Source organism: Aspergillus fijiensis (assembly GCF_003184825.1).
Source record: "Aspergillus fijiensis CBS 313.89 unplaced genomic scaffold BO72scaffold_29, whole genome shotgun sequence".
NCBI lineage: Eukaryota > Fungi > Ascomycota > Eurotiomycetes > Eurotiales > Aspergillaceae > Aspergillus > Aspergillus fijiensis.
In genome coordinates, this window is record NW_024469005.1 from 153032 (window position 1) to 171019 (window position 17988).

At 51.4% G+C, this 17988-nt stretch overlaps 4 protein-coding genes across 4 annotated transcripts; 2 read left to right on the top strand and 2 right to left on the bottom strand.

Moving 5' to 3' along the window:
• Positions 1-1161: 1161 nt before the first annotated feature.
• BO72DRAFT_486760 (aminoglycoside phosphotransferase family protein) lies at positions 1162-3212 on the top strand (the record flags this gene model as incomplete). The annotated part of the gene is made up of 5 exons (XM_040947954.1): positions 1162-1654; positions 1723-1934; positions 2001-2179; positions 2242-2836; positions 2945-3212. Coding segments are annotated over exons 1-5 (1740 nt in total), but the record flags the coding sequence as incomplete, so codon positions are not given.
• A 2668-nt stretch (positions 3213-5880) lies between these two features.
• Positions 5881-11693, bottom strand: BO72DRAFT_132979 (transcriptional regulator SIN3). Its single transcript, XM_040939112.1, has 8 exons — positions 11250-11693; positions 11105-11172; positions 10352-11031; positions 10184-10284; positions 9407-10127; positions 8855-9334; positions 6590-8686; positions 5881-6517 (listed from the first exon to the last, which is right to left on the bottom strand). Exons 1-8 carry the CDS (start codon positions 11348-11350, stop codon positions 5900-5902), a joined length of 4866 nt encoding a protein of 1621 aa, XP_040800394.1. The 5' UTR covers positions 11351-11693; the 3' UTR covers positions 5881-5899.
• An 812-nt stretch (positions 11694-12505) lies between these two features.
• On the bottom strand, positions 12506-14724 carry BO72DRAFT_133002 (protein phosphatase 2A regulatory subunit CDC55). Its single transcript, XM_040939114.1, has 6 exons — positions 14468-14724; positions 14254-14294; positions 14053-14150; positions 13353-13998; positions 12731-13296; positions 12506-12675 (listed from the first exon to the last, which is right to left on the bottom strand). Exons 1-6 carry the CDS (start codon positions 14509-14511, stop codon positions 12652-12654), a joined length of 1419 nt encoding a protein of 472 aa, XP_040800395.1. The 5' UTR covers positions 14512-14724; the 3' UTR covers positions 12506-12651.
• A 1308-nt stretch (positions 14725-16032) lies between these two features.
• BO72DRAFT_132999 (uncharacterized protein) lies at positions 16033-17712 on the top strand. The gene has a single exon (XM_040939113.1). It carries the CDS (start codon positions 16301-16303, stop codon positions 17420-17422), a length of 1122 nt encoding a protein of 373 aa, XP_040800396.1. The 5' UTR covers positions 16033-16300; the 3' UTR covers positions 17423-17712.
• Positions 17713-17988: the final 276 nt, after the last annotated feature.

Consider the following 17988-nt stretch of genomic DNA (forward strand, 5'->3'; position numbering starts at 1 on the left):
GCACACTTGACCTTCTCCCTGAAGTACTTGGCCTACAGATCAACTCGCAGTATCACCTCGCCAATGGGGAAAAGGCCCCAAAACAGAAAGCTCAGCAGCTTGTGCGCATGATCGCGTTCTGCCAACGGTTCTCTCCCATCCACGAATGTCAGTCATCCATCTTGACTTTCCTCGACGTGAAAGTACCTAAGGGCTACTCAGCCACGGGAACTCCGAAAACAAAAAAGCGTCTGGAACTCGCGAGACTGCGGAATAGCCGGGGTTCGAGTCATTGCGGGTCTTGGAGACATGACTTTCAAGAGTATTTTCCTGAGCACCGGTCGAGACCTTTTCTCCTGTCGCAGAGGAGAAGACAGACGCAGGCAGAAGATGAAGGAAGACGGAAAAAAAAAAGAGTAGACGGGAGCGAAGCTGAAGAATACGCGCCCGACATACAATTTTGGCGGAACTCATGCGCTAATTCCCACGATTTCCTTTTCCTGATCGCTGAGAGTTGAAACGCCATTTCGCTCGACTACCAGAAAAGAAACTACCCCAATCCGCAAGAACTTACTGCCCGAAGCCGACTGGAATATCGGAGTGACACCCGAGCACAGGCTATCAGAACTGTATAGGTCGGCTTGCAGGTATCTTGTTATGGAAGAGAAACGGACACGCCACGACTGTTTCCACCTTTGGCTTGAAGTAGAAGGAGTAGACGGACGACTTCAACACACCACTGAGGTGCGAGGAAGAACCCCTATGAGCGGCTTGCCGTGGAAGGCCATGTTACGTGATATTATCACCAGGTACCACTCGAATCTCGTCACTCTTTTCAGTCCGCATCCTCTAGGTAGCAGGATGTGAAGGAGATCTGATTCGGCTTACATTATTGTGCCCAAGGATGAGATAGTCTGAAACCTGATTCCAAATGCGTACTGAACATAGATCTGTTATTATGATCCACTATTCTATAGCTGTTAAAGCTTCAGGTTTTGTGGGGCTCGCACTGTCATGGAGTTAAAAATAAGTGGGGACTGTGTGGGGCTTGCCCGGTGTGAACCAGTAATAACAGAGGTCCCGCAATGAAGGAACTCGTAAAAACAACCTCCGTGACTACCTATACTTAAAGGCGGCAGTGGCGACCTTCTCACATACTACTTGATTGACATTACCATTCAAGCCAACAATGAAGTTGTCAGCCAAGCGTACTACTGCACCTGCGCGAAAACACTTCAATCCCGCCACTGTTTACCCAAGAAGAAGTGCTCATCCCTATGCAACACGCTCAGCTTCGAGAATACCCACCCCCCCTTGCCCCCGTCTCTTTGCAAAGTCTCACCGCGTCTCGCAATCGATAACCTCTGCAAGCATACCACCCCGGCCCGACACAACAGATCTCTTCCGATACACCAGCGGCCGCTGGCTGTGGGACGAGGAGCAGCAGCTGCGCGACCGATTTGCGCCGTTCAACGTGCGGGAACTACAACGAGTCGCCGCGCAGAGTGTTGGAGCGGAGATATGTACGGCAATCACGAAGCTGGCCGAAGGCTCGTTCAATAAGACCTTCAGGCTGGAGATGGGGGATGGCTCGGCCGTGATTGCAAGAATCCCCCATCCGATTGCGGGGCCGAGGTACTACACCACAGCATCTGAAGTCGCCACGATGGAGTTTGTACGTGACTGAACCATGAGTTCCCCCAGTCTGATAACAATACATTCCTAAATGAGACGGAAATGCAGGCCCGCACAGTCCTCGGAGTCCCAACACCTCACGTGTATGCTTGGAATGCAGACGTGTGTAACCCTGTCGGGTCTGAGTATATCATAATGGAAGAAGCCCCCGGTACGAAGCTGGAAGATCTATGGGATGATTATTCTCTCGAAGAGAAGATCGCAGTCATGAAGGACCTCGTCCAACTGGAGAGGAAAATGCTTCAAGTGCCACTGAATTGGTAAGGCTTCCCCAATCTTCTAGTCAGGTCTGATTTATTATCATCCTGCTGATAATAACTTCTAAGCTATGGGAGTTTGTACTATACAGATGTCAACATCAGAGGTGCTGTGCCAGCCGAAGCCCGTGCAGAATTATCCGCTGGGCTCAAAGACACAATACGCCGTCGTTTTGTTATTGGCCCGCTCGCAGAAAGACACTATTGGTCCAAAGAACGTGCAGAGATGACCTTGGACCGAGGACCATGTTTGTTACCTTGTTATTGTTCTTCTTTCCCGTCCTAACTAATACTTTGTGGTTGAAAAAAGGGAAACAACCACAGGACTATGTGCTTTCCCTAGCTTACCGAGAAGAGCCATGGATCCAACAATACGCAACTCCAAGAGCCGAAGACGACCCGCTAGTAACCTCAGCAACGCAGAACTCTCCTAGCAGTCACATATCTCTACTGCAGAAATATCGTCAGGTTGCCCCTTATCTGCTCCCGGATGATCCTGTCGTGGTTGCACCCTACATCTGGCATACCGATCTGCACGCGGGCAACATCTTTATTTGTAATGGTAAGATCTCGAGTGTAATAGACTGGCAAGGGCTCTGGGCAGCACCCTTGATCATTCAAGCACGTCACCCAAGGCTAGTCGATTACAATGGTGAAGTTATCCTGAAAGCCCCCACAACCTTCAAGCAGCTGGATCTGGCGGAAAAGGCTCGGATCAGAGGCCTTATGAGTCGCTCAATCCTGCTTTATCTCTACGAGAAACAGATTGCCAGAGAGCTACCCCTACTTGATAAAGTCCTTCGATTTGATCACGGTCGGACAAGGTGCAATCCGGTTCTGTTCGTGGGCGATACGTGGGAGGACGACCTTCTCCCCTTGCGGGAATCGCTGATTAGGTTTGAGAGGTAATGAACGGCATGTTCTTCGCATAACCGTCCCCTGTTTTATTATGCGTTTCTTCTCTTCTTTTTTTGGATTTTTTTTTCCTTCCGCTAAAATCATCATGCTTCCAGATGCTGGAATGAATTAGGGTTTGACTTTCCATGTCCGATCCATTTCACCGAGGATGATTTTCGGGTCCATGCAGAAGAAAGTGCTGGGTGGAATGATGTGCAAGACTTCTGGAATTCCGTCGCAGACGTCGTATCGAGAGATGGCTGGACCCCGCACCATTTATATGGGGATGCCGTTTCGCTGTTTACAGAGCTACGAGATATTGGCCTGAAAGCTATGGTGGGGAAGGAGAGGGATGCATTTGAGATCCAGACACAATGGGTCAAGAAGCATTAGCACTACTTTCAAAAACAAGTATTCATACTGCTATAAGCAGGCCATGGACTATCTCGGCGTTCTTAAGTAGTCCGGCCATGCCAGGCTGCTTTATATGTGGATATCTTAGGAAGGTTAACTAATCAAGTACTAAGGTATCCAGATATTACCCATCCCGAAGCTTTATCTAATCCCTTGCGGATTATAAGACTAGAGACTCTTAGAGTTCTACGATAAGTCCTGTTATATATATATTTCTAACCATTAAGCTCATTGCTTTGTACAACTACCGATAGTTATTTAGTTACTTGAGATCACTAAGCTCCTATGTCTTCTAAAAGGTCCATGTATTAAGTGGTTAAAACTATACGTCTTCTTATTGAAAGGTTATCAAAGCAGACTTGTAAGAGACCGAATCCATGTGTCCTTTATACCAGATTTGTTATCTGCTGAGTAAGATGCTGCCCACCGAGATTTATTGTTACAAGGTATAAAAAAGCAACTTGCTATAACGAATTTGTGTAAGAACTGATGTGCTGCTATCTGACAGAAGTAGCCTTTGCATGAGATCAATCGCTGCCAAAAAAAAAAGCAGAGACTGCTGCTATTGGCAAGAGCCTTTTAGAACTACAGGGACTCTCTAAAGTCTTGTTACTAGTTTGATTATATCGGCATTCCTCAGCCATCCGGCCATGTGATCCAGCGCGGTTACCAGGCTGCTTTACATATCAATACCTGAGATAGTTTGTCGATTACGAACGTAATACTGATGGAATCACTTGCTCAAAGAGGGAAGCTTGATGCCTTGGGATTTGTTGAATTATGAAGGAGGGAAGGAAGGAAGGAATTCTCCACAAATTCATGCCGTTGACATATTCCCAGTTCTATTTGAAATCATGTGACCTCGCTGGACCGAGGCGTTAGACGCACAACGCTGATATAGTTCAACCATCAGCCAACCATCCAGAAGTCAAAAATTTTATTATATATAGACCACCCCTAAGACCTCAGATTACAGAGAAATTATAAGCCGGGAGCCTCTTAGGCCCTGGGATACGCCCTTTTATACAAGTATTCTTTCTAAGAGGTTAAATTTAATACTTTCTATAACTACTAAGGTACTGAGATATCTGATATTACCAAGACAATGTATCTCTCCTAGAAGACCTATACATTCCTTTGTTGGTAAGATGTAAACATGATATAGCTTTCTATTGATATCGATCTATTTCTTTATTAAGGTAAGTCTTAAAGAGGCCAAATCCATATATTCTTTACATCTTCCGTCCTTGACACTGAATCCGTTTATCGAGATGCCTGTCGAGGCTTATCGTTACAAAGTATCCAAAAAGAATCTGCCATATAAAGTTTTATAAGAATTAGATTCCTGCAAGGCTGCGGAGCGAGCGCCGCCGTTCAAGCCGAGGTAAACCTTTGGTAAGAGGAAGGGTTTTCTCACACGTGAGAAACTCCTACTACGAGGATAAGAAGAGCTGCTACAAAAAGCGTATCTTATAGAGCCACGAGGCGATCATCAAAGCCTGTGTTTGAGATACAGAGGGCTTTTGCTTATTTCACAAGCCAGATGAGTTTCCGCGGCCTTGATATGACTATACATTTCAGTTTGTTTATATCTGCTTTAGGAGATCGCCGTGGCTCTATCGAAGGGAAAAGTTGTTGTCCCTATTCATCCGGTTATAGACGACGACAGGAAGGGGTCACCAGGCTGCTTGACGTGTGGATACCTTGGTGAGTCTGGCTCACCGATTGCCAAGAGATTAAGATATTTTTCCATGTTACCCATTCCCGCGCTTTGGTTGAATCGCTTACAGACTGGAACTCGGCTTCATCATCAAAATTCAAAAATAACCCAATTTTATAACCAGAGAAGCCCGGCCCTACACCACCCTCACACAAATCCACTGAGCCACATGAGAGTACAAGGGTTGTAAGCATGTATCAACACTTTGCGAAATGCCAGATAGATCTAGGAGTTACCAAGATGAGTTGTATTGTACACTCTTATAGAAGGCTGAATGTAAAAGATCTTCGAATGAGAACAGAAAAAAAGGTTGAACACAAATCAACCCGAAGGATTTCTTACCCTTGTTACAGGTTCAAAACACTAATCCGACTCCCTCTCCCTCACAGCTGTAGAGAAAACTAGCCTGTGCAGTGGCCAGCTAGTCCTAAGGTTCCGGCCCGGCAGCCCTAGTAACTCAACACTGAGACAGGTTTCATGCCGGGTCAATACAACCAACTCTCTACCCCTCTACTCGTATACACCTGAAATCCCAGCAGATAGAGGACTGATCAAAGAAAGATTCCCATTCGTGCAACCATAGATAGTAAAACCGTATCCGCTCATCATGGACCTGAAAGCGAAAGACCGACAGCAAATAAGAAAAAAAAAGTACAGACATCAATAATGACAAGGAACCTGGAACCTGGCGGGATTCAATCCGGTCCGAAGAAGAATGTGAGAAAAGAAAAAATAAAGTTTACATGCCACATAGTTACGCCGCCCCGGGGATGGGAGAAGAAACGAATATCTCGCGTCAACAGAAAAAGTCAACATAAGCTCTTCCCCCGCTAGTTGGTTTATCAATCATCATCATAATCCCCTCCCACCCGTAGTACACCCACCGAACGGAAGTCCTTCCCCGCCCCCGCCCCCGCCCCTCCCCGGTGCAGCCTCACTACTCCTTGGGCTCGGATGCAGGCGGCGCGACGTCCGTCATCTCTGCATCTGCCTGGTCGTCCTTAGCGTCGGACGCTGGCCCCGCGGACGCTGCAGCTGCACCACTCTGGTCGCCTTCCGGTCCATTGATCCACGAACGGAACCGCTGGTTGGACTCGTCCACCTGATCCTTGCTCAGCCCGTGCGCCCAGCTAGGGTTGTTCACCAGCTTCTCCATGAACCGATCCCGCCGTCGTTCCTTGACGGCCGCGTCTTCCTTGGCTACCTCTTCGGCGGATTCGTCCGTCGAGGTGGTGGGTCGCCACCACCAGTCGGAACTGCCGGGCTCGTACAGAATGTGGTAGCTGTTGGCGCAGATACGGATGATCAGCCCGTCCTGGTGCACTAACGGCCGGTAGTACCGGTTGTACTCCTCCTCTTGCTCCAGCTTGGCCGGCAGGTTCCGCTTCAGGAACGGCATGCGCATCTGCGAGAACGCTACGCCTTCCGTCGGATCCCGCATGGTATACGCCGACACGTAGTACGACCAGCGCGCTTCAGGGCTAAGCTCCTCATTCTCCAGTGTGGCGTCCTCGGGAGTCAACAGCTGCACAGCAGCCTTCTTGCTGCCAGGGTGCTGCAAGGATGATTAGCACGAATACCTTCGAATAGAGAAAGAAAAAAAGAAGAAGAAAAAGAAAACACTTACGTATGTAATGCGGTACATGTCTCCATCCTTCACCAGCCGCTCGACTTGTTTGCGGTACTGGATCTCTTGGTTGTGAGTGGTCTCCTCCCGATCACGCTCCTTGAAGAAGAGGTTCATGATATCAGAGCTGCGGTCCTTCGAATCACCACTGAAGATGGCTCCCGCGAATTTCGAGATACCCGTGAACATCTTCTCCAGGTTGTACAACTGGTACCCACTCCGCAAGTAGTACCGGCGGAGCGTCTCCTCCAGATGCGTGGTTTCCATGTCACCCTTGATCACCTCCTCGCACATCCGAACGATCTGTTGGTAGAGGTTGGCCTTCGGGTCGCAGTCGTAGAAGAAGTCGGTGGGGAACTTGTCAATAAGGTTGAGCTCCTGCGCCGGCTTTCCGACCAGCGCACGCCGCACATCGTCATGGGCATCCTTCTCGTGCAACTTGATGCGGAGCAGGCGCGAATACAAGATCTCGAACGTGCGGAAGAAACAGTAGATGTTCAGGTTGGCGTACAAGTGATGCACCTTCTTTTCGTAGGTCTCGTTGAGGTTGTACTCCCGTTGCTGGTTGAAGTTACCCTGTCCCGGATGCTCCATCCATTTCAACTCGGCCACATCGAAGGACTCGGCGGGGTCGGGAATCGGGGTCGAGGGAACCAGAACAGCATCAGGCGTGCCATCGCGACTGTTTGGGGCACTCCCTTCCTTCTCGGCCCGATGGACCTTTTCACCGGCACGTTCTAAGACATCGCGGAGAAGACCCATCTTCTTTCCGGCACCACCCTTACGACTGCGGGGAGTGGAAGCATCGTCCGCAGCCAGACTCTCATCATCGCCCTCGTCGATCGGCGGCGTACCGCTCGACAGTTCATTCATGTAGACATGGAAAGTATCCCGATCCATACCGAAGAATACTGGAATGAAGTCTTTGATGAAGGTCATCACCTTTTGAGGATCGGCTCCGAACCCAGCCGAGTTCCGGTCGATGAAGGTGAGCAGCAAGTGTGTCGCGTCGATCAAGACAGCCGGATCCGCAAACGTGTACTCAAACTGATGTCGAGGGACCTGGTACCCGCCCTTGCGCAAGTTTCGACCCTCTTCAAATTTGTTCTGGATTTCGGTCTGGATGTGTTTCGCCACAAAGAGCTTCTTGTCGGTACCCTTGCTGGCGATCGCTTGGTGATCCAAGCTCCGCCAGTAGGCCTTCTGCATCTGCTCGCGCCAGATTTTGTCCCATTCGCGCTGGCTGGCTTTCCACTCTTCACATTTCTGTTTCAGGCGGAACAGGATGATGGGTAGAACATGGCACGGCCGCTCGAACATCTCTTTGATGATCTTCTCACCACGCTGGCGGTCATAGATCTTCTTGATCACACGCTGATAGATGGCTTCACTCTGACCGCCCAAACCAGGGGGCAGTTTGAAGGCAGCACGCTCCGCATCGCTCATAACAAGGAACTGCTGCACAATTGGCTCGATGAGCTGGATTGTGCGCGTGCAAGCCTCGATATGATGATCGTAGTCGTGTCGATCTTCTTCAATGCGATGCAGAGCATCCTCGAACTGATTCTTACGGTGAGCCACGAAACCAGAGTCCTCAGAGGCCCACGTGGGGTGAGAGGCCCATTCGTCGTTCAAAACACTGTAGCACAATTGATCGCGGCCACTGCAAGGCTTCTGCCGTTCGCGCTTTGGCAATAATCGGTAGCTCGGCCCGAGGGAGCGGCAGTGTGAGAGATTAACCACGCCCGGCTCTTGTTTCGCCTTGACGTCAACAATTTTGTCTTCAGGTTCATCAACATGCATAAAGCGCTTAAACCATGCCATGAGCTCGGGATTGGCACCAATGTAGTTGGCAGCTCTCTTAACGAGAACGTGTCTGTCGATCAAGTCCGTAGAGTAGAGATTACAGAGCTTGAGGAACTCACTGAATGTCTGCTTATTTCCAATATACTTCTTGACCCGATCGAAGAAAGCGAACTCCTCTTGAGTTGGCGTCAACGAGAAAGAAGGTTGTATGGGCTCAGGAAGCGCAGGAACAAGGGTTGGCGACACAGCTGGCGCCTCCGCCTGGGACGGTTTATGATGGACCTTGGCTCGCTTCGTTGGGTTAGCGTGATCGCGCAGCAAATATCAGAAAGCACGGCAATATCAAAGTGAATTCAGAGGCGTTCACAGAACGTGGACTCTTGGGGCACATTTAAGAGAGGAAGGTCAGAGTAGCGGTAAGCTCAAAGTGAAGCGTAACTGAAACAGAAGCCTTCTCACCTTGTTAGCAGCACCAGGCTGCATCGCTGGAGCTCGACCAGCCTGAGACTCGGCCATGCGAGCCGCCTCAGCAGAAGGTCCAGAAATCGACGAGCCTATGGTGGAGGGAGCTCCAGGCCCACCCCGCCGTTTCTTGCCGTCCTTTGCGGTGTCCTTGACGTTAAACTGGCCCAAAGGCGGCATCTTCACATCACGGTTGGGAGTTTGTGAGGGAAGGTTAGTTGCGCTTGGATAGCTGGCTTCCCCGCGAAGGTTGCTTGTAGGAGCAGCCTCCTCTGCCTGGCGCGCAGCAGCCTGCTGTTTCGCATGAGCAGCCGACTCAGGCAGAAACTGCTTGAAGTCCTCCAGCAGATCCGGCGCCGTGTTGAACAGCTGGGTCACCTGAGCGTACACGTCCTGGATTGGCTTCGATTCACGCTGGTAGGTTTGTAGGATTTCGAGGAACTGCTTATAGATCTCAGGAGCGCTTGCGAATCGATTCTGTTGGGGAGGCCCCGATGTTAGACGATGTGCTGATGACGAACGTCGAGTGCTGTCATGCTTCTCTCTTACCTTGATTTTATTGACATAGCTGATGGCATGGTTGAACTCTACCGGACCACGCTTGTTCAAGTCGGCCTGAGCGCCTTGAAGCATCCCTGTTCCGACCCCAGCTAAATTGTTCATGGACTGGTTAATATTAGGGCCCTGCGCAGAGGGTCCAGCCATGTGCAACAACGAAGGTCTTCCTAAGCCTGCGGCAGCGGCGGAGGGAGCCCCTTGGAGGTGAATGCCACGCTGGTCTGACTGATGGGCCATGGCTGCTGCCCCCGCCGCAGCCTGCTGCTCTTGTTGAGTCGGGAAGTCGAAGTGATGATCCTGGGGCTGGTTCGGTCCCCCCTGTTGTCCGAAAATTCCGGGCATTATACGCGACCCAGGAGAGTACGACCCTGGCAGATTGCCCTGGGGTTGGGGCTGGGGCTGCTGGGGCTGCGGTTGAGGCTGCGGTTGTTGCCAGCCAGGACGTGATTGCTCATAGTACTCAGCCCGGCCGTGAGAGGTCATGCCTCCTGAGGGTCCGAGCTCTCCGCTAGACTCCAAGGAGTGTCTTGTACGGGGCATACTCAAGGTGTTTGTGCCTGACGGTGTTGTGACCCGAATGGCATCGGGATTGTCCTCAGTTCCACATTCGATTCGGTAGCCGGGTGGCAAGAAAGTGTTGAACCCGGAGATCAAAGTAGGGTGGCCGTTGAACAGGGTTGAGACACGCTGGATGACCCCAGGGGTATCGATTCTACATCTCGTTAGGAGAATGGAAAACATGCCAAGATCAAAGTCCGGGGAGCTTACGCCTGGCTCTTGAAGTCCTTCATGATATCAAGGAAGCGGTTGTAAACGTCAGGCTGATCAACAAATCGAACCTTGACCTGGTCCAGATAGCTGAGCGCATCCTGTTGCAGGATTGTCAGCAATTACCATCTATCATCTCGCGACGGGGCGCAAGAATGAACCACTCACATTCAAGATCGGCTGCTGGCCCTGCTGCTGAGCAGCAAGGGCAGCAACATTGCCAACATTTCCGGGGATTGGAGCGCCTGCCCCGTTGAATCCCAAGATCGGCTGGCCAGGTGGCCCTGCAGGATGCTGCAGATAAGACCTTGGTGTCCCTTCGCCATGCTGCATCTGTTGACCATATAGTGCGCCTGGACCCCCGGATCCTGGCATGGAGCCTTGAGGTCCATTTGCAGGGTTCGAACTCAGATTGGAGAGAAGCCCGTTGGGGCCATGGATAGAGTTTGGCACTTTGGATGCAACCGGCTGATGCAGAGGGATCGAGGCAGCGCTATGCTGAACTCCGTGATGTTGCTGCTCACGTTGTCGTTCCAGCTGCTGCCGCTCGATCTGCTCGCGTTCGCGCTCGCGCACTTCACGCTCTCTGTGGGCTAGTTCCTCCTGGCGCTGTCTCTCGAGCAGCTCTCGCTCTCGAGAATCCCGCTCACGGTCTCGGCTCAGGGACTGCGGCGAAGGGTGTTGCATTGCCTGGCCGATACCCGGTAGCGAGTGACCAGGATTGTGAGAAGGACCCTGAGGGTGTTGTCCGTAGGCAGGAGGTTGGTGTGGGCCGGCGTGACCCTGGCTCAGCTCAGCCAAGCCAGGAAGAGAATGGCCGCCGGGCTGATTCGCGGGGTGATAAGGACCTGATGACACCAAATATATCAGCAAGATGAGCGCTAGCAAAGAACATCAGAGAAAGCAGAAAGGAGTTCGAACCGCCTGGAGGTGGGAGAACTGGCCCCGTGGGTTGCGCAGATGGACCCTGTTGCGGCTGGGGGTTTTGACTGGAGAAGAAGTCAGGTCAGTGGGAAGCTCTTCACACAAGATATTACACCATCAGGGAATCGCCCCAGATACATACCTGAATGAGCCCATGGGACGAGGTTGTTGGTTCATCTGGTCCATCCCCGGATGCGCTGGCGGGCCACCGGGGTGCCAGTTATCGTTCCCAGAAGAGTTCATGGTCTATGTGCATGAAGAGAATTCCAGCAATATGCCTTGACGTGGCGAAGAATAGGTCTGTGGCAGACCAGGCAGAGAGAATGGTTTGCTTGTGAGGAAAATGGTGTTGGGGACTCCAACACTGTTTTCCGTTCGGACGGGGGCTTGAGTTTCTGTTCCTCCCAACTCAATTTCACAGCGACATCACTGTGCCGATGCCTGCCAGCTGCAGATAGGGGAAATAGGGACAGGCCTGTGCAGGGATAGGATTGCAAGAAGGCAGAATGAAAGAGGATAAATCGACAACGAGAAAAACTCCACAAAATGACAGTCTTAGCTCCTCAATAGTGAGCGAGATCCGTGGTGATGGTTTGCGCGCAACCGATCCCGGCTGGTCTCCAGAGTGAAGGCGGAGAGGCATTTGACCGCGCTAAGCCATCTTTGGCGATAGCGTCACCCTTCGGATAGAAGGATGTTCCGGAAAAGGCGGTGAAAAAAGTGATTGGTCCAGGATGCATGACGCAGCAGTGCCTGGACCGGCTAGTCGGGCTTTGACTTTCCCGACGTCATTGACCTGATCAATCCGGCGTTGACACGCCCGACTTATCCGCCTCCCCAATAGCACCAACCAGCAACAACTTGGAACACTGTTGACCTGCCGGCATATTCTACAACTACCTAGTAGCAATTATGACCCGATACTGCCAGCCAGTCTGATACATGGTGACACTAAGTAGATTCTGACTACTTCTGACTACTGATTGAACTACTGCATTCCCGCTCTAGCCACAGTGGAAGAGGGTCGGTCGATTAAATCCCTGGCGCACATCGCGCATTCCGAGCACATCGCTGAGTAGAGAAACACGGTCACCCCCTCCACTTTCCGGGATATCTTGTCGTAGCGTGGTCCATGTTCTAAAGAAGGCTGGTAAGGGACAGAAAAGGGAGAAGGAGAACATATAACAAACCCTCTGGAGGTACCACGTAGTCTTTCTCTATCAAACCATTGAACGCCTCCCAAAAGATTCATCAAGCATCACTGGGACCACTGTAATAGGAAATATGGAAGCAACGTGGCATCCGAGTGCTCACAGACAGCAAGTGTGGAAAACAGACGGACAAAAGACTTGTAACATCATTGGGCGACCAAGCTCCAATAAAACGAAAGGGGAAGGACTTGAACTTGAACTGGCAACTTAATTTTGGATCTTCAGATGCTGCTGCTAGGAGTTTCATTTGTCTCATATCTGTCCCATGATTGTTTTGTTCCACATACTGACACGCCCTGTCCAATTATGATTATAGCCACCTGGTCGAAATACTTACAGTGCGGAGAAGACAAAGAGCTATCGCTTCAGTCAGCAAATGGACACCACAGAGTGCAGGGGCAAATGGACTCACGTTGTTGGTAGCAGCAATAGCAATACTGTCCTCATAAGGATGCCAGCTCATATGCAGGATCTTCTTGTTAAAGTCGATCTGGTCCGCATCGGTCTCCTTCTTCATCCGACTGCCAGGGCCGGCCGGGCTACCAGCTCGAGACCCATTCTTCTTTCCATTGGCACCCTTGTTCATCGGTGTCGGCACACCGACCTTCTTAGCCTTGAAAGCAGACTTGTCGGCCTGTAGCACGATCTCCGTCTCCTTGCTCTGGTCGGTGGGGTAGATCATGAAGTTGTTGTTGTAGCTTCCGGTCATGACGTTCTCCGCGTCACCCGAGAATACAACCTCGAACTTGTCAAATATGCTATCGTTCTCGTAGGTGTCGCAGAGGCGGGGTCGCAGGTGCTCGTGGATAGGAATCGTCTTCACAGGTTGTCTCTCCATGTTGACATCCCAGATCTTGACGGTCAGGTAGTCTCTTGACACGATGTATCGACCATCGTGCGAGAATCGTACGTCTGAAATCGAGGAGATGATCTCGGAGAAGAAAGAACGGGAGGAGGCGTCTTCCTCTTGTTCGAATACTAGAAGAGACGTATGTCAAGACGCGGTTTAGCAAGAAGAGGTGGCAGGTACTTACGCTTAGAGTGTTCGTCGCACAATGCTCGCTGCCGCATGTCGGCAAGCTTGATTGTGCCCTTAGAGCTGGCGTACATAAACCAGTTGCAGCTGACTGGGTGGAATTCAGCAGCTGTGATAACTTCCGTAAGTTCCTCCATGTTGGCCGGTTTGATGTCGACGATGTTAAAGCTCTGGTCTTGGATGTTCAGGTTCCACAAATTAATTCGGAGGTCATCGCTGCTAATGAAAGTCTCCCCATCGCTGTTGACGGAGATGCTATTGATGTGATACGCATGCGCGTTGGCATAGGTCCTCCGAGGAACAGCGGCCACAACCGTATCATGATGTGTCATCCGAGGAAGCTTCAACATGGAAGGGTCCTTGAAGTTCAGTCGGGGCGCACGGGGCGCGCCGCCACCACCCACACCCGCGGGAGTCAGCTCGCTCGAGAGGTTGTTCTCCGCCACGACCTTCAGAGACTTGTCGAACACCTTCCACAACTTTATCGTCTTATCGTTCGTCGAAAGGAGGAAATGAGATGCATTCTGCCGTCTGCACCATTTAATCTTGTTGATCTTTTCTTCGATCTCCAGGGATTTCAGGTAATCAAACTCCGGTTCGTGCGATTGAAACTCGGTGTGGAATTTGTATTCACAAGTTTTTTTCTGCGCGTATCATTAGATCCGACCGTCGTCAAAGGAAATTGTGGAAGCCAGTACCGTTTCGTTTCTCTCAAACAACACCACCCGTCCGCCCTTGTCACCCGTCGCTAGATAGTTTCCAGTATGGTCGAACTCGACAGTCGAGATAATATCAGCTAGACACCAGGAAAAGATCAGCTATCCGGCGGAAGCCATCAGAGCGTAGTACGGAAGGTCTTCCGAGAGGCAAATGCATGGAAATGGGTCCTAAAGGCGTACCTTCCGTGATGTCCTCAACATCTCCTTTGTCACCGAAGCACCTAGTGTTGGGATTAGTACCACGAACTAAGGCGAATTATACAAATCGAAGGAGGCGCCTCCACGCCGGCATATCCAAGTCCTTGCCAGACGGCAAGTTTATGGGGAAAGAGGGTCGCAGCGGGCTCGAGAGAAGCCTCTCCATGGAAGAGGATACTTGGCAAATGGCACTTACTGCGTGAACTTCCAGGTAGGAGTACCCGGATCCCTGTCTACCATTTTCTTCCAATTCTACCCTTTGTCGGGGCAGTGTCCAGCAGAGCACGAAGGAAGATGTCAAGATCCACAGGTCGAGGATCTTGGGTTGAGAAAATTAAGGTGGGGTTTGCCGATATCGATATGGTGCGGAGTGACTCGAGCGGGAGAACTTTTCACGCGAGGATCTATGTGGTGGGCGACTAGAAAGAGGAATCGATTGATGCGAGTCACGTAGGAACGACGACAGGTTACGCTAAGAGGGTGAAGTTTGCGTGAGGATGAGGTAGGTTCCAATGCTCGGGTAGGAAATGCAACGGGCGGAGAGGAAAGGAATCGAGGCCGTGATATCCGCCGAGAAGGTGAATTGGCAGAGATCGGGTGAGTCACTTGTATGCTGGAGAAGACGAAAGATTGACAGCCAGAGCTGACAAGATCAGAAGCCAGAAGATGGAGGAAAGAAGAGGAGTTTTTTGGTGGTCTTTTTTTTTCGTGGGGGGGTGGGATTTTAGTCGTGCCTCAAACTCCCTTCTCTCGGGTGCATCAAGATTGGAGTGGGCGGGATTATCTATGAGAAAGAGAAAGAAATCTCAAGGAAACGGCTGAAACCGGCCAGATAGAGTGGCCGATAAAATAGTGGCAAAGCAGAGAGAAGGTGGGAGTTGAAAATGCGGGATGGGGAGAGGGGGGAAGAGGAGGAGGAGGAGGGGAAGTGGGAAGGAAGAGGATGACGATACTGGGCAAGATGGAGGAGGAGAGGAGGAGGAGTGGTGAAGTGCGGTGGTGGTGGTGGTGGTGGTAGTAGTAGTAGTAGTAGTGCTGGTGCTGGTTGAGGTGAGGCGGTGGTTTGGAAACACCCGCCCGTCGGTCGGTGGTGGGTGGTGGACTGGTGGTAGTTGGTGGGGAGGGAGAGGGTAAGTGAGTGAGTGAGGAAGGAAAGGATAGGATGGATGGAGTGGCTGCCCGTAATTCTAAAAAACCCACACGCAACAACAAGACAAGTCAACCCAACTTACTCAGAGCAACTTAAGCTGGGCGCTGACATCAACCACTCGTTTTCATTTTCGACAGTTTGATAAGGCACGAAGTAGATCAATGAATCTTCCACCATCCTGGGGGTTTGTGTTGAAATATGATTCAATTCTTCATGAAGAGTTATTCTGTCTTACCTTTGTTATTGCTCTTTGCCTCTACTCTCGTTGCTCAACCGTTTTTCCTTATTCTATTCAAGCATCCGTCCACTTCCTGGTTGTTCTTCTGCACCCGGCCGTGTTGTAGCTAGAGCTTCCAGACCACCACCACCGAGCTAACTAACTACCTACTACCCAGTAATCACTACGATGGCCATTACTAACAATGAACGATGCAAAATAACTGACCATTCAGCTGCAAAGGATCTTTCCTCATCCATCACAATGGACCGGAGGATCCGTTCGGGCTTGAGTAAAGTGACAAGTGACGGACTTGAGCGATGCTCAGCTCCCAGACTCCCACTACCAAATTCCCCATCGGGCGTTTTTTGCTGCCTTGAGAATCAGGGTTTCTTTCCATCACCAGCCCGGCGGCCTGAGGCTCTTCACATGCTTGTCTTCCTCGACTCTCTATGGATCCCGACCGGCGGCGACACCGTTGAGCCGAACACTGACTACACTACGACGTACTATAACTATAGCTTTTACGGGAGAAACTAATTCAATGACAGTCCAGTGACAGTTTTGCTTTTCTTTATCGGCCGATCTCTTTGTTGTTCCCGCCACACTCATTGACAGAAATAGGTTGATCCCACCCATTCTCTCCCCGCTCGTCACGAACCATGCCCGACAACCAGAAGCGGGGCAACAGTGACGACAAACCCGCCGACCCTCACCGCAAGGAGCCCGAGCCCAAATCCTCCGCCGGGGCCAACGAAGGCGACCAGGATGGCCATTCGCTAGCCAGTCGCATCCAAGATTCCGCGTCTGGACTCGCCAGAAGTGTGTTTTCCACCTCGGGCCAGCCCTCTGCAGAGACCGCTCAATTGCTGGCCGGCAGTGGTAAAGCCTCGTCCGCCTCGTCCTCCTCACAGTCCGCCCTATCAGCAGCGCAACAATTTCACGAAACCACCGGATTGAATTCTTCGCGGACAGCAGATCAAGCACCAGTCACACAATTCGAAGCATTCCGATCATCGTCCACCACCCACGCCGGAGGGTTCGAGCTTCCCTCGCTCACAGAAGATGAATTCCAGCGCACGTATGGGGAAGAATCCCTCAACGGCAGCAATGGAATGTACCTTGCAGCATCTGCTCCAGCTGCAGCGGACTTAAGCACAGTCGACACGGGCAAAGGCAAGGGCAGATGGACACCGAGTCATCATGCTGCCGGCGAAGGGGGTCTGTCTCAGGACAAACAAGGCGGACAAGCGTCCGCCCTTCCGTCTGACGGCGCCGCAGTCGTCTCGCTCCTCTCCGATTTGACCTTCGACCCCAACTTTCCCCCGTCCGCCAACGAGCCAGCGGAGGTAATCGAGACCGAACTCTCCGCGCCAGCCCAGCTCACCCCCGCGGAGATCCAGGCTCTCGAGTCTTTTCGTCGCGTGCTTCCCACTTCTACCATCAACACACACACTACCAACCACGTAAACCCGCATAGTCTCGTTCCTGATATTAGCAGCTTCCTCGAGTCCGTCCCGTCCGCAGCCAATACAGACGCCGTGACCCTGCGCGACGCGGTCATGACGGGATTACCAGGCGCAGCGGACTGGCTCGGGGTGGAGGAGCGATACCACGACGAGGTATGGGGCTACCTGCAACCTACTCTGGAGGCCGCCGCCCAGGAGCTACAGTCCAAGGACTGGGGTGGTTCAGATGGCCAGCAGCCGGATGGCCCCGCTGTACGACGTCTGAGGATGATCTTGAAGCATATGCAGACTGGTCCTGGTGCGATGGGGGAGTAGCACTTAGTGGGGTAGATGCGGGTGCATGGTAGTGATATACCCAGATGGTCTTGCCCTGGTCCAGCATCGTCTGTAATATAGTGTGTGCAGCTGGTAGATTTGTCCATCAAGTTGAATTCATCGCGTCGCGTCAAGCGACGAGCACCTTCTTGATTTATCGGGGATATATATATCTAATTCCAGATGTCCAAATCCACGCATACACCTCGTGAGATATACACCTAACCTCAAAACCAATTCGAATGCACACAATCAAGCTATTCAACACCAACAATAGAAGAACCACAAAGCCACAAGATCAGCCAACCACAATTTCCCGAATACAGTGTCGTGCAGACAGTACAGTACATCCATCGCCCACGCAACAAAAACAAAACCTCTTCCACACTTGCCTCCATACCAGGTACCTTAGTACCACAATCACAGGCCTCTCTTGACCCACCACCGTAGTAAACAGACAATCCCTTGTCCGCTGCAGCGCCCACCACCATAATCCCCGGATATGTACACCGTATCCAGCTCCCATACTCCACCACCTTGTTCAATCACACACCTACCCCGTACCC